This window comes from Protopterus annectens, chromosome 5.part0 (assembly GCF_019279795.1).
Source record: "Protopterus annectens isolate FY-2018-M chromosome 5.part0, PAN1.0, whole genome shotgun sequence".
Classification (NCBI taxonomy): Eukaryota; Metazoa; Chordata; order Ceratodontiformes; family Protopteridae; genus Protopterus; species Protopterus annectens.
This window is the reverse complement of record NC_056735.1, coordinates 1,405,540,952-1,405,557,026: the sequence shown is the minus strand read 5'-3', so window position 1 is coordinate 1,405,557,026 and position 16,075 is coordinate 1,405,540,952. Positions and strand designations below refer to the sequence as shown.

The 16,075-nt window shown below is 36.3% G+C and overlaps 1 protein-coding gene across 2 annotated transcripts in view; it reads left to right on the top strand.

Annotated features, from left to right (window-relative positions):
• Positions 1-16,075, top strand: part of ADPRHL1 (ADP-ribosylhydrolase like 1) — a 460,723-nt gene that overhangs the window by 218,887 nt on the left and 225,761 nt on the right. For both annotated transcript variants that reach the window (XM_044071213.1, XM_044071214.1), the window contains exon 4: positions 10,774-10,914. In XM_044071213.1, the coding sequence (XP_043927148.1) occupies positions 10,774-10,914 (141 nt within the window). The remainder of the gene's footprint in view (positions 1-10,773; positions 10,915-16,075) is intronic.

The following is a 16,075-nucleotide window of genomic DNA, read 5'->3' as shown; positions in this document are numbered from 1 at the left end:
ATACTATACAAGGTTTTCCTTAAACCAAGTTAGAAAACAAAACAAAACCATACTTTACTTATTTTCAAGACTCTTCACTATTACATGAATAGAGATAAATCTGTTCATTTCTCTTCACAGTTTAAGACACCATTTCTTTGTTCCAGCTTTCAGAGACACCATTTAGATTACCTTTGTCCTTTAGACAAAGGTTAGGACTCCGTTGAAGAGATAATGCCACCATTAATAATGGTTTTCTCAGTGGTAATGGTTTTCCCAAGCTCAGCAGTCACTATGTTACTGGTGGTGGCATTACATTTGCTTTATATGTTGCAGTTACTAAGAAGTGTAAGGTGGGGTGGGGTGGGGCTGGGGGACTGCAGAGTTCCTGTGAAATATAGGACAGCAGGCAGGCAAACCAAAAATGACCTGTCTATGACAAATGATAGGAAGCAGGTGCCTCTTAAACTATAAACTACATTAAGGCCAGTACCTATGGTGGAGATGAGATTCCTCACCTCTGGTAGAAACAGGTGCCTGTAATTAGGTAGTACTTTAGGAAAGTGTAATGAGGTAGCTGTATTGGGAGCTGAACATGTTGAACATGGAAAGTTAGTAGTATATCACCTTAAATTTCCAGCCATTTAAAGGTTATCCATGCTGGAGCACTTGTGTGCATATCTCTCGACAGTTCCTGTTGTTGCAAAATGTCCCTGAAGTTTCCTCACATTTTTAGTCTGTTCCTCACAAAATATGTGGTTTTCAGACAAATTGTAAAGGATAGCAGTCACTAAATAATGTTGGACATCTTTCATAACTCACATTGTTCAGAAAACACATGCTAATTCAAAACCTTTTTATTCTAATAACTCACAACGTTTGTAAGAGCAATGTTTAAAAATCTGTCCCTGATTTCAGCCTTTGTGCCTCATTACTTTTTGTCCCTGATTCTTGAGCATAGAGTTTGAGAGTTATGTGTGCATATCAAAGCCAGACACAGACAAGTTAAATACTGTGCGCTAAAAGAGTATTAGAGAGTTAGAGACTCTGTGCTGAAATTATAATTTAGAGGAATTTTTTACTCAGAAAAAGAGCTCCTAATGTGCTGAGTTCAGCCTTTCATCTGAAACTAAGACTGAAGTCCTAGAGAGTGTTGTCCAATCTGTTTAAGCAGGCAGAAAGAAGTTCCCCATTGTGCTTGCTTTATGACAGTCTGACTTCCCAAGGAAATGAATGTCCCTGTATAAGGAAACCTTCTATTTGCATTAGAGACATTCAGAATGTAGGAAACTGGGTGTTTGCTAGTGAAACTTGGAAACGAGTAGATGACATATATCTACTACAGTGAATTCTGAAAGATACAAGAATGTGGCATATCCAGGAGAAAAGACAATGAAGCAAAATGTTCCACATCTGGGACCTCAAAAAGAATTCTCACTAAACAGAAGTGGTTTGGGAATTGCTGAAATGTATGATAGTCAGATCCTTGAAAATGAATTATTTTTATGCTGTTTTTCAAAAAGTAACTTGCTTTGTTTCTATGATGGATTCATTTAATTGAAGTTTAGGGTACTTTGTTGGCCAAAGCTACTATCCTTTTCTTTATTCAATAAACTTATTGTTTTTAACTGACTGACCAGTGATTTCTCTTCCCGGCAGCTGGAGGCGTCAAGTGTGATGCAATATGTATGTGCTTGTATACAGCAGACCAAGATAAAAGGGAAGATAAAAAACAAATATCTGGTATACCGTGTATATAACATTTTGTACAGACTGCATCATCAACATTTACGAAAACCTTTGGTGCTTCATGAAGGCTATTAAACCGTCCCTTATACTGGTCATATTTAAGTTACTTGTTAAAATCTAAAATAAAAATGTACACACTATATGAACAGACCATAGATACTAAGACCCCCAAAACACCCTAGCTCACTTAAAATAACACCCACACCAAACTCTGCACTTAATTTACCAAAAAAAAAGTAAAAAAAAATAAACTGAAACATATACTACACTTTCCATTCTTTGCAATGTAAAAAAAATGTAATTTTACAGACCATGAACATAAAAGCTACAAACCATCCCTTCAAACAAATGGCACCTAAATCAAGAACATAGCAATTAAATTAGTTCTTATTAGAATGAAAACATTTGTAATAAATAAAACACTAAAGCCACCTAGCTAATAGGAAAACAGCATTGCCAGCAAAATGTCATCAATTATATCTAATCTAGCTTAAAATAAATTAAAGTAAATTAAATAAAATATAAAACTAGTTTCAGAAAAAAATAAAAACACATGAAGAGACAAGTTCCATAGCGAAGGTTTGTAAATAAACTGTCTTTATTAAGTATTAGATATTGCATTCTTTAAAGAGGTGAACGTCATCAGCCTGAGGAAGTCTACTCTGTGGACAAAAATCCTGACAAATACACAGTAAAGATGTCAGCTCTAATAGCATTGAGAGACAGACCCCTATTTGTGACCCAGGTGAAATGACTTTGCCTAGTGGCTCAGGCAACTGAAGGAAACGACAGGGAAGATAGTCATGCCTATTCTGGGGGGGTGGCATGGTAGAACAGGCAACAGAATGCCATAACTCCTTGGAGGAGGAATAGTGATGCAAATCATGGCCTGGGATAGGATAACTCCTTGGAGGAGGAATAGTGATGCAAATCATGGCCTGGGATAGGATAACTCCTTGGAGGAGGAATAGTGATGCAAATCATGGCCTGGGATAGGATAACTCCTTGGAGGAGGAATAGTGATGCAAATCATGGCCTGGGATAGGATAACTCCTTGGAGGAGGAATAGTGATGCAAATCATGGCCTGGGATAGGATAACTCCTTGGAGGAGGAATAGTGATGCAAATCATGGCCTGGGATAGGATAACTCCTTGGAGGAGGAATAGTGATGCAAATCATGGCCTGGGATCGGCTTTTGACTCACCAAGACACCACTTGATGGTAACCTTTATGGTATGAGTATGGAACCATGCACGCATATGAAAAAGGCATTGTGGGCCTTTTTAGTGATGCACATCATACTTCTGCCAACCCGAGGGTAGGGATGGAGCAAGTATCCTCATAGCTGTGTTGCTGGTGAGAAAATAAGCAACCTTCATGGCTACCTAAATGATGACCTCCTTGAATGGCTCTCAACCCCTTGGTTTTGCCTGACACTCACCTCAAGGGAACAAATGGACTCAAGTCCAGTAGGGGAAAGCTTGATGGGTGTCAGGCAAGGGGCCAAGAAGAACCTACAAAATATACATAGTAAAGAACTGCAGTTTATTGTGTTCCACTAAAGAATGTTTCTCTTTTCATGTACTTTCCCCCCTTAAAACTAATGTTTTGGCATTTTTTGCACAGAGCAGTGGAGACCGGTAGACAGTCTTTTCATGATTAACTGACAAAAATTAATAGGACTCTCACTGTACTATTAAAGTGCATCAGAAAGTGAACTGACATACACTAAAACACTATTAAAATTTACTTCACAATTACCATACATGGACATTCATTAGAAACTCATTTTATAAAACCGACACAAACTACCTAAAGTCCTATTCAGCAGATGCATATACAGATAGCTCAGCTCATAGAACTCAAAAGGAAACTTTAATCTAATATAAAAACAGAGAAAAATAGGTACATAGAATATGTGAAGGGGGGGGGCTGTTGCATGTGACACTCCAGTCATGACACATGGCTTCTTCACAAATCACACAACTCAGTCACTAAAAGTAAATTGGATCCTCATGGGAGCAAGGAGTATTTTTCTCATCAACACATTTACTTATGAGCTGTTAAATGAAAATTGCTGCACTCACTAAAAAAAATCTCTCTTTTTAAAGAACTTAGAAATCACGAGGGCATTGCTCTTCAACAACCTCCATATATATTGTTTACCTCAGAGAAATCCTTCTGTAAGATAGTCCCTAGCATCTTAGAATAATTTCCATGGAAAAAACTAAAAAAAATGGATAAATTGCACAACTTGTATAAACATCTAAAAACTCATCTCAAAGACAAGTGCAATTGCCACAGAGATGCCAGTTAATTATTCATACAACCTCTGAGCACAGTATATAACGCTGATAACTATCATCATTTATGCATACTAATCTAATCTCAGAAAAAAAACATAAGTACTATTGCATATATTGTATACATTGTCTAGAAACTACTATATTTCTGATAAGGTTTAAATTTTAGTTTTATTTATAATTAAATTCTACATGTATCCTCCATCATTGTATACTTTATCTTACATTTTTTCTATAAAATGTTATATATGCTTCTGATGCCCATCACTGTTTTGTTTAACTTTTCTGACACTATCATCCACTAAAGCATGTTATCATTGTGTATTTTATCACTGATGTATTTTATACAAAGGCTGCATTCTGTATTATCTATGTCGGATGACCCAGTTTGTTGCTGAAAATGACCTTTGGACCTGATCACTTACCTGGTTAACAACACAAATAAATACATGTACAAATGAACTAACAATGAATTTATTATGACAAAAAAGGGATAGAAATGAAAACAAGAAAACTTCATTATCCCACAGTAAGTGTTTTTGTCATAGAAATACTTCTTCTGATTGCAGTGTTATTATTCAGATGATAAAGCCCTCCAAAATGAAAGACAGGCTGGATTGTATAGTCTATTAACCAATCAAAAATGTATGAACAGAAGATTTGCTGTAATGGAGAATTTCCTTAATAAAAGCTGCCTTCTTGTATGGGATTTTGGGCTGGTAATGAGCAAATTGCTCATTCAGTACAAGGCTCTGACAACAAAGGTCACATTGCCTCCATCTAGCCTCTGGCTTTGCCCTTCTCGTTTCAGAGTATGCTCAAGGTCAAACCATGGTTCTTCCTTTGTCATTGAGAAGGTCATACATGAATACAGATGAAGAGACTCATTACCATCATCAGAGTCCTATTATATATCATGATAAACATGCTGTGAACCAGCAGAAATGATCTCTACTAGGAAATGCCAGGTGAAAAGAAGTACATGTCCAGAAGATATTTTACTGTTCCTGAGGTTTGCCTCGTCAAGATCAGAACATACTAAAGAAGGCTGTTTGTACAAAGCAAACTAGATAATGGACAGACTAAGAAACCAGTTCTACCATTATGACAGAGGCTACCATCCAAGCTGGAATATTAAGGCCAAGCTATGACCATATCAATGAGTTGTAGAGGCACTGGTCCAAATAAATCTAAATCCCTGTATAATACAAAGAACAACAGTGTTCGGCAATTTTATGTCGTGCAGACTGCTTTTTGCTATCACCTTTGTGACATTCTTCTTTATTGTTTCCCTTTTTCTATTCTCTGTCCTATCTTTTCTTTGTCGCAATATTCATCATTTTCATCACCTCATTTACTTCTTTCACAATTCATCCTGCTGGTTCTTTTTTCATGTTTCCACCAGTCTCCATTAATGATTATTTTGATTCCTATGACCTGGCAGGCTTCTATCTGCAGTTCTGCTTCCCTCAGTCATTGCTGGAACCTGCTTTGATCATTTCTCTTTCTTTCTGATGCTTTGTACATTAGTTTCACCTCCAGCTCCATTTTCTCTGCCTGTTCCCTTCCATTCTCCATCATTGACTTCTACCAACCTTGTCTACACAATTAGCTTTTTCTTCTAGTCTCTCTTCCTCTTGTTTTTTTTCTTCTCCTTTACCACTGAACATCTCCCTTTGCTCCCCCAAGTCTTAACTTTTCTTTCCAGTAGGCTTGGGACTTCACATCCTGAACACAATCCTTTATTCAGTGTACCAATCCATTTGCCCCTAATCTTTCTTTCTGTCCTCTCTGCATATTACTTGAGTAATAGAATCCTACTAAGGGGACACAGCCACAGAAAAATAAGCAGGAAGGTATGGTGTTAGTTCATAGGTTTGCATTTTTCAGAGAAAGCTGAAAAGGGATCAACTTATCATTTTGTTGTCAAAATTATGATGAACTTTCTAGATTCATAGTAATTCTGTGCATCGAGTTACATCACATTGGCAAACCACAAAAAAAAAAAAACAAAAACAGAAAAAAACTTAGCAGCAGACAATGCCAACTTCTACAATTTAATAAAAAAAGCATCTGTAAATATGCTAATTCCAAGAATGCACGAGTTTGGGGGTAAAGGACAATGTCCTTAGATTACTACATTTCTGAGATCTTGTAAAAAGTTATATAATTAGAATATTGATTTTCCTTGATGTTAGCTACTTTTCAGCTCTGTTGCACTTTTTTTGTAATATTTCCTAGAAGCAGCATTTTGCTCATTTTTGAGAAAACACTCCCTCCATACACGCACGCACACACACATATACACGTGCATGCACGTATATACACACACACACGCACACACACACACACACACACACACACACACACACACACACACACACACACACACACACACACCAATACTTACCTTGAAACTATATCATTGCTGTCTCCATCTTAGATGCAAGAAATTGTTTTCATAATTTGTGAAGTGTTGTAGCCACTCATGGCTGTACAAAGATTATGGCTCTTTACATCAATACCTTATCATTATGAAATTTTTAATTTTCTTATAACTGCATTGAAGGTCAGAGCAAAGAAGGCCTCTTGAACAGTTAATTGGTGGAATATGCATTATAGGTATAACTCCTCAGAACACATTTTAATATAAATATTTAATCCTAGATGTTTTACAAAATAGTCTAAATGGTAACAAGAATCTGCAGTGGAAAGATTCAAATATATCTACCATAGTTTTCTTTTTTCATTGGGTGACAGTTGTAGATGGCAGAAGAGCTGGTAATATGCCCTGTCTATCTTTAATGAAGCGACTGGGCACAACATCACATAAATGACTATTATACCATGACCCCCCCAAAACGTGCACGCTGATTGGCCAGCGTGCCCGTTGTAAATCGAGATATACTAATGGAAAAAGGTCCGGTTGCCAGACATCTGCGGAAGGGCAGTAAACAGGCATTATACTATGCCATTATTTAAGAAACGTAACAGTTTCTTTTCTTAAATAATGTCATGGTATAATAGCAATAACCCACTTCTGGGTGTGGGTAATGCTAAATTTACCCACGGTTGGCTTTGTTTGGTCCCTCGGGCTTCGCCCTCGGGACCAAACCACGCCAACCGTGGGTAAATTTAGCATTACCCACACCCAGGCGTGGGTTATTGCTATAATAAGACATGTTAAACAACTTTGCAGTGGCTTCAAGATAGTAATCTATGTTAAACATTTGTTGAACAACAGGACAGTGACACTAATAGTTAATGAGCTCACCGAGGAAAAGACTTCTAATTCAGTATCCCAAATTTAAGTACAGGTATTAAATACTCTCCATGTTTCTGTCTCTGTTATGTTTTTATTTCTTTGCATAAAAACATACAAGAACATGAACAATTCTGAATCCAAACATCACTTATCTAATTCATGCAAAATTCAGATTAAATATAGATTATTGATAAAAGAAAGCTACTGAATTACAAGAATCAGACTTTATTTATGTGTCTGTCTAATGAAAATGAATCATTAACCTTTTACATTTCTAGCATGAACCACTCATTTGGACATTTATTCAGCATACATTTTAACTCTATATTGAATACAGGATTTTTTTTTAAAAGTTGGAGATGCAAAGATGCAAAATGAACAATAAAGTAGATTAGTAACGTTTATTTAATGATTGTATATTATTAAAAAAAATCTGAATGGAAGTTCAATGTTTTTCTTAATCTGTGTACTTTAATGCATTTACTTTAAGTATTTAGTTTTATTCAATCCAACCATTCCTAGATATATTAATATTGTTCTAAATACACATTGGTGTTTGTAAATGTAACAAGAAACCAGAAAAAAATATATACCATTTGTTTTGTTGTTTTTCTGAATTCATATAGTTACTTTATTTTTGTGGTTTAAGATAATAAAATTAATACTCTAAGAAAAACATTAAATAGCATTTTCATAAATTTGAAATTACGGCTAAAATTAGCAATATTAATATACAAATATAGTGTAAACTTTGGCTCAAGATGATTGTCACTGTTGAAAGTGACATCCTGACCCCATGTGCAAAATGGGGAAAAGGGGTTACAGATGGCTGGATAAGAAAGGCTATCAACAACAGATTAATTGTAATAAATAATAAATAGAATGTTTAATGAGGAGTTAATTAATAAAACTTACTGATTTTGCTGTATAAGTCATGCTTATGTTGTTTTCCTATTTTATTGCTTCTTTAAGTTTTAGTATAGTTCACATTAGTCATGAATTTATTGATGACTGTTCATTATTATATCATTTACTTCTAAACATCCACATAATATGGTCTGCTTTAACTGTATGCTTCCCAACTGCTCAAGCATGATATATTCCCAGCCATGTCCTAGCCATGTTTTTCGATGTGTGGGCTAATGATCGAGTCATATTTGAACTTGGGCAATTTAAGCAGTATGGTCAGGGAGGAATGAGTGGGAGTGAGTAGGAATCTGACGGTTTACATTAGGGAGGACTGGGAGATTTAGGGTGTGGGTTAGGGATTGTCATTGGAATTGGTTTAGGGAGTGACTGAGAGTTTTCTGATTATGGTCAGGGAATGGGATTTGTGATTGGGGATCGGGAATGATTGGATGATTTAGGATTAGGAAGGGGGGTTGGTATAAGCTTTAGAGAAGAGTACAGTTTGGAATTAAGGTTATGGAATGACCGGGAGTTCTAGGTTTAGGCAGCATGGTTTGGGATTAAGCTTAGAGAACAAATGAGAGTATTACGTTTAGGAAATGAGGTTTACGATTTAAGTTTAGAAATCAACTGTGAGTTTTAGGTTTAGAAATTAGGGTTTGGGATTAGGAATAGAGAACAATCTGGAGTTTAAGGGTTATTGAGTAAGGTTTGTAATTATGGAATGAATGTGTACTTAAGGGTTAGGATTCAGGTACTGGGTAGGTGTATGTATGAATGTAATATGATTGAGCTGCTCTGAGGTTGGATACTTTCCCTGTCAAACAAATAGAAGCAAGCAGATTAAACCTGCGCTATTTACATGAAATGACCAGTAGCAGACCCATATAATGCAATATTATGTTTTTTTTTTAATTTTAAAACCTTATTTTTTAAATAAGCAGGAGAGGGTATCAATGATGGAAATAAATAAAATAAATAAAATACAAAAGACAAGCAAGTTGGGTATAATAGTGAGATGTTTCCTAAATATGCACAGATAGACATGGAAAAGACCAAAGGGGGGAGAGATACCATGAATGAAGTACTGGATTAAAATAGACACAAATGGTAAAAGTAAAATGGATCCACTAAAATGAAATGACTGTCACAAACAAAATGTTTCCTGTGTCAGTAATGGGTTCATTTATTTTTACTGTCTATAAAAGTAACACTGTACAAGATCTGGAAGAAAAAGTACGCTTTATGCTGATAACATAATGCTATGCAGTAGGGCTAATATACAAGACATTGTTACATTGGATTTTAGAAAGACTAGTGAAATAGTCTAAACATGGCAGCTTAAATTATGTTTAAAATATGAAAGACTTGATATCTGGGAACACAGGAAAAGAGAACACATCTGCAACAGATGTGGTAGCAACAAAAGACAAAAATAGCGTGGGAATCTGAGACATCAAAAGTTAAACAAAATTTTTGACATTACAGCAAGTAAGACCAGTGCAATGCTGAGATGTAGATGTAGAGGTCACATTAACAGAAAAAAAGAAATGATCTACTTTTTATAAGCAGTTGTTAAGACCCTGCATAGATTGCTATGTGTAGTTCTGGAGACTTCATCATAGCAAGGATATAGACAAAATGCTGTTGTCAAGAGAAGAGCAACACAAGGAGCGTGATCTTTACATTATAAAGAGATTTAGAAGAAATGATAAAATGTATGCAGAAGTGGATGAGGAAGAAACTTCTAAGCACCTAATTTCTCTGTCCTTTACAAATTACTTTTCACTCTCTCTGTCCTTCTTCACTCTCTTTTGACTACATGAAAAAACAACACAACAAATGCATTCAGTCTGTGTTCAAGGCTTCTTTTTTATCATCACCCAGTACACAGTTTATTAAGATCATCACTTAATAGCATTCACTCAACATACCGCCATTAAACTTTTACATATTAGGTTGATCTTTATATCACTTTTCTATATTAAGTATCCTTACTATTTATCTCACTGTTGTATGTTGTGTTTTGACTTTGTAAGGATGGGATGTTTTTCTACTGTAAGCTAATCTGACCAATAAAGACCTAGATTGTTGAATGACATTATTTCTGGAAAGGCTTCTGTCCCTTAGGATGTTGCTATAGGCCTGCATGTGACTGAATCCCTCCCTGCTGTTTTGTCGCTTCAGTGGCAAGAAAAGTTATTTGTATAGAGTACCCTATCCCTTTTGCTGTTAACGGACTGGAAACACTCATGATGTGACCACTGTGCATAGCTATTACCCAGCCCCACCTTCCAGTTCCCTGATCTCTTCCAAGAGTCTGGACTCTCTTTAAACAGACAACTGTTATTCATAACTTATTTTTATACTTTGATGTATTTTACAAATAACATGTTTACATTTTTTAATGATGTTATTTTACTTGTCATACTTGGCTCTTCTGATGTACTTTTAGTATTGTAAAATGGAGACTGCGATACCTCTATTGACTTTAACACTTGACAAGCTGAGGGAAAGTAAATAATTAGTACTTTTATATAAGAAATATCTCTATGTCTTTTTTTCAGGATTTTTGGGATCATTCTGCACAGCATTATTTGCCTCCTTTGCCATTCAAGGTAAACCAGTAGTGCAGTGGGGAAGGGACATGTTAAAAAGATTGCCTATGGCTGAAGAGTACTGCCGGAAGACAATACGGCACATGGCAGGTAAAATTAAAAAAAAAAATACATGTTGTAAAAATGATGATTTCATAACTACCCTTGTGATTCTAAAATAGAAACTGAGATTTTATTAACGGTATAGTAAATTCCTGCTATTCAAATGAGTGCGTTAAAATGTGACTATTTTGAAAACAATGAGGTAGCAAAAGCTTCAATGAAGAAGTTTTAACTGATATAAAATGTACAAGCTAAACAGTTGTCTTTGCTGTTGGAGAAACTTGTGCCATGGAGGTTCTCGAGGGAGAGAATCTCCTGTGTAAGACGGTGCCTCTTTGTAATTAGCCTTGCCTGTCTTGTTGGGTCTTGGGTGCTGTGGTCTGGAATCCTGTTTCACCTGTTTAGCCTTGTTTCATTTCTTTCTTATATATATATATATATATATATATATATATATATATATATATAAAACAACAAACAAACAAAAAAAAACATGTTGTTTTAAAAAGAAGTGCAGGAAAGAAAAATGAGTACTCAGTTTTCTTCATCAATGGTAGTTTGTTTATTGGCAGATGGGCGCTACAAAGTTGACTGAGTACACTTGGATATTTTCTGTGCTTTTATTAGGACTTTTGAGGATAGGTACAAGGAAAGCTTCTCTCATAATGTCATAAGGAGCATGCAGGAGCGGTCTTAGCTCAACTGGTGCCCTAGGCAAAAGGGCTCCATGGTGCCCCCCACCACACCAACCGGTGCTTCAATCTTGGTCTACCTACACCAAATAAATACTGGAAAAGTGCCCCTGTTAGAACGGCGCCCTAGGCAGCCGCCTAGTTGGCCTATGCCTAAGGCCAGCTATGGGAACATGTGGGGGGTGAGGGTTGTGTTTAATGAAGCTCCTATGTTGTCATGGTGGGCGTTAACCTATGTGTTTTGGGGGATGGTAATCACCATGGATACCATTCTTTCCATAGAAAAGTTATAAATCATTTTTAACAATTTCATCTCATTTACAAAACTAAACAGTCCCTAAGTTGAGTTGTTTCAGTAACCAGATATGTTACGACCCTGTCTGGCTTATTATGTAATATAAAACATTTATTCCTGTAGGTCTACATTATAGTCTCTTATTTTACAGTCAGTAGTCCAGCCATTTATTATTAATGTCCATTAGAAGGATGATGTTAAAACCCATTTCAGGTTCAGCACTGGGTAGATTCTCAGTACATTTTTCTTTAAATTCCTTAAGTGAAAAAAATGGTCAACTTGGATCTGCCACTTTTGCAATTACTTCGTCAGATCTGCCTTTTTCAGAAACATAAACCTCAAATGTTAAATACATGTTGAATTAAAGAAAACAACTGGCTAAATACAGAAGAGTAAAGAAGTAGGTATTCCTTATGTTGTGAATCCCTTGGAGTCAGTAAACTAGGCCATTCTTTTATGTATCGACCACATGGATCAGACAGGTTCTTTTAAAAAAAAAAAAACTAGATAAATTGTGTCCCAAGAATTATTAAATCCACAATATGGTTTTCAATCTTTTGTTTGTGGAGCTGTATTGAGACTGTGAGCTAGCAGAAGGGGTAGGGTGCCCTATCTCCTAATGAGCTATACTCTTTAGGGAACATGGGATTGTATACCTTTCTGGGCAATCAACTTATTCTTTTATGTTTTGTAAAACCTTAGAGTGTGTGGGGTCAGATGAGTGTACTTTTACAGAATGGAGAGTCTTGCTGAGGTTCAGTTTGTCCATGTGGTTGCTCCACCATCTTTCATAATCTAGCAGTTTTTGATTGAAGCCTGGAACTGGCCGAAATAAGTATGCTTTGAGAAAAAAACCTTCTACTAAAGGAATTGCATACAATGGATTTTATCCAATGTGGAAAGTAGAAGAATTATAATTTTAGAGTAGGACCTCCCTTTAGTTTATCCCATTTCTGTAGTCACATGTAGATACGGGGGGGGGGGCATTATTTTTTAGACTGCCAATGTGGGGGTTCACATAAATCTTAGCTGCCTCGTAGTTACAATGCTGAATGTAGCAAAACAGAAGCTAATAAATTTTTATTCAAAATTAAAAACTCAGAATTAATTAATCTTATCATTATAACCCTCCTTAACCAAATTAACGTGGCATCAATGGGAAAACATCAGGACTAGTGGTTACTGGGGGAAGCAGCCTCGTATGGGCTAATGAGCTGCCATTGTCCCTGTATAATTCCCTCCCTGTTCAACGTTTGGTCCGTATACTCAACTGTGCAACCATTAAAAAATAAATGTAAAAATATAATGAACTAGTAACCTTTTTTTTTTTGTGTGTGTGTTTAACTAACCTTTTTAGTAGGCTAGGACAAACTAGGGCCTCCCTTCCATCAATACCACATTGTGGCACCAGTAAGACCACTATCCAGGAGTGGAGCACTGTTAGGTAAAATGCATGGGTTATATCGCTGTTCACCTCGGGTGCTTCATAGCCCTTGTGAATTTTTGACGTGCTTCTAGCAAGTTATGCCCACCACTTAAACATTTAGAATCATAATGGAGAAAGTGGCTCTAGCACATACAAACCAATATACATAATAGCTGCTTAAAGGCACAATAATAAAAGTAAAAATCAGCAGAACAAAATATCGAAGAAAAACACGTAATAAGCAAGCAGCAAATATTTGTATGCAGTGCACACATTATGGCAGTATGCATGAAAAGAAGTAAATATTTGTATGCAGTGCACACATTATGGCAGTATGCATGAAAAGAAGTAAATATTTGTATGCAGTGCACACATTATGGCAGTATGCATGAAAAGAAGTAAAAATTTGTATGCAGTGCACACATTATGGCAGTATGCATGAAAAGAAGTAAAAATTTGTATGCAGTGCACACATTATGGCAGTATGCATGAAAAGAAGCAAAAATTTGTAGAATGTGTGCAATGGGCCATTGGGTGAAAATGTGCTTTATTAGAAAAAAATCACAAAAGCAGAAAATGCACTGATATTAATGTGACATCTGAAGTGCTTGTGAATACTGTGGAAAATGACCTCTAAGAATACGTAAAGTCAGCTGCAGTGATCATGAAGCAAAATAATGTGATAGAAAGTCTGGAAATATTTGTTTGAGAAATATGTTAGACCAGAGAAACTCTGCATTAGTTTAAATCTGTTGTGTTTAAGTTTGATATCTGCGCATAGTACAATATAATGTATGAGTTCAGAAGTTTAGCCCTAAATTGCAAGTTAAGTGAATGTGCTTGTGTATTTTTGTCTTATTCTTGTCATAAACTGAAGCCTGTGGATCATCTACTTGACATGCACTTCTACAAATAAGGTCTACAGACAGTTGCTTTAAGGTGTGGATCTGCAATCTCGGTTAAAGCAAGCTAGTAAACTTGATAGCAATGCATGTGTGTCTGTGGGTGTGGCAAGAGAATGCCAGCCATGTGAATGGCAAATGGCTACAAAAATGGAATCTTTGGTCATTGTGAAAGGACTATAATTAGCAGTGTGAAAATCAGGATAAAAAAGGTACAGTGAGGATATGTGAACTGTGCAGTCGCATACACATAAACACAGCCAGTTTAAGTCACATACTTCCAGAGACAGACATCATAATTTACTTATTCACAGAAGTAGCTAAGACATTTGAGAAGACAACTAGTGTGTAAGTACATTGTTAGACAAAATCAGTCCAAAGGCACTCAGACAGAAAAGTCTCTGGTTTGACTGAAAAGCAGAATTTAGAAAAAAAGGTCTGTTCTATCAACATCACTTCAACTGCTCACAACTGCAGCACCCCGTTATTCAATGCGCTATAACGAAGACTAATAGTTTACTAAGCTATTCTGATCTGTCTGGGTGTTTAGAAATTCTGTATCAGTTCAGCTTGTCACCAGAAGCCATACCAGTGATACATCCATCACAAGGTGTACCTACAGTTCTGACAGGAAAACAAAAGAACAGCAAAAGCTTAAGCATACAGAATATGATTGTTCAACAAACTAAGTTTACAATTGGGATTAACAGAATGATAACTGCTCTGAAGAAATACAAAACTGGAATATGTATACACCAATAACACCTTAATAAATATATTCTGAAGGAACATTATCTGCTGCAGAGAGAAGAAGAAATTATTACTACAGTGCATAATGCAAACTTGTTTTCAATACTGGGATGTTAATTAGGGATTTGAGGAACCAAACCAGATGAATCAAGACCAAGTTAGTTTTAAGCTATGCACCTTTAACACACCAGTGGACAAATACAGATTTCCAAGCCTACCATATTACATTTCATCAACTCTAGTGGTCTTTCAAAGAGTTGCAGCTAATAATGATTGAATGAGTGAAAGAATCTGTGAATATAATTGATGACATTTTGACCATGGGATGCTACCAAGTCACAGCATGGCATCAGACTGATTATGCTATTAAACAGACTATGGTCACAAGATCTGAAACTGAATAAAATAAAATGTACTGATGCATAATCTCTGAAGTGCATGTGGCATCTCATTATAGTTAACAGGCTACAACCAGATGCAGACAAGGTATGTATTATTGCAAACATGCAAACTACAGCATGGAAATCCTCATTAATGTGATCATTGGGATAGTACAATTCTTATCTCATTTCATAACTTATTGCCCAATATAGAAGCATCTAATAAAGGTCAACGATATAGTCTTTGAGTTGGCCTAAGACGCAAACTAAAACTTTTGACCTATTAAAGAAACTGGTAACTACTGCACCTACATTCAAATATTCCTTTTTTTTTTTTGTGTTCTTTGCCATTACAGTCTGGAAATACCTGAGCCAACTTCCAGCCAAACTGCTCGTCCATTCCCCATCTCATGGGTGAGGGTTAACCAGGAGTGATAACGATTTAGACAACCATTAGAGCTGGTGCAAACTTTTTTCTTGTTTATGCCCTAATCTATGCAGTTGTCTGGAAAGGTTTCAAGACTGGTATGTAGAATGGGCTGACTGTGGCAGTAAACCTTCAGTTCTATAAGGGGCTGTCCTCCCAAGGCTTAAGTGGTGGTTTCCCTGGTCTCTCTCATGTAAATCACATCCATATCCCTCCTGAGTATGCACATCTCTCCCCACCCCCATGCAGAGGTGAGCAGGCTACACTCCTTCACTCCTTCCCCTCCCTGCATGGCTCCTTCAATACAGGGGCCATTAATCAAACTCCATCCTCATGT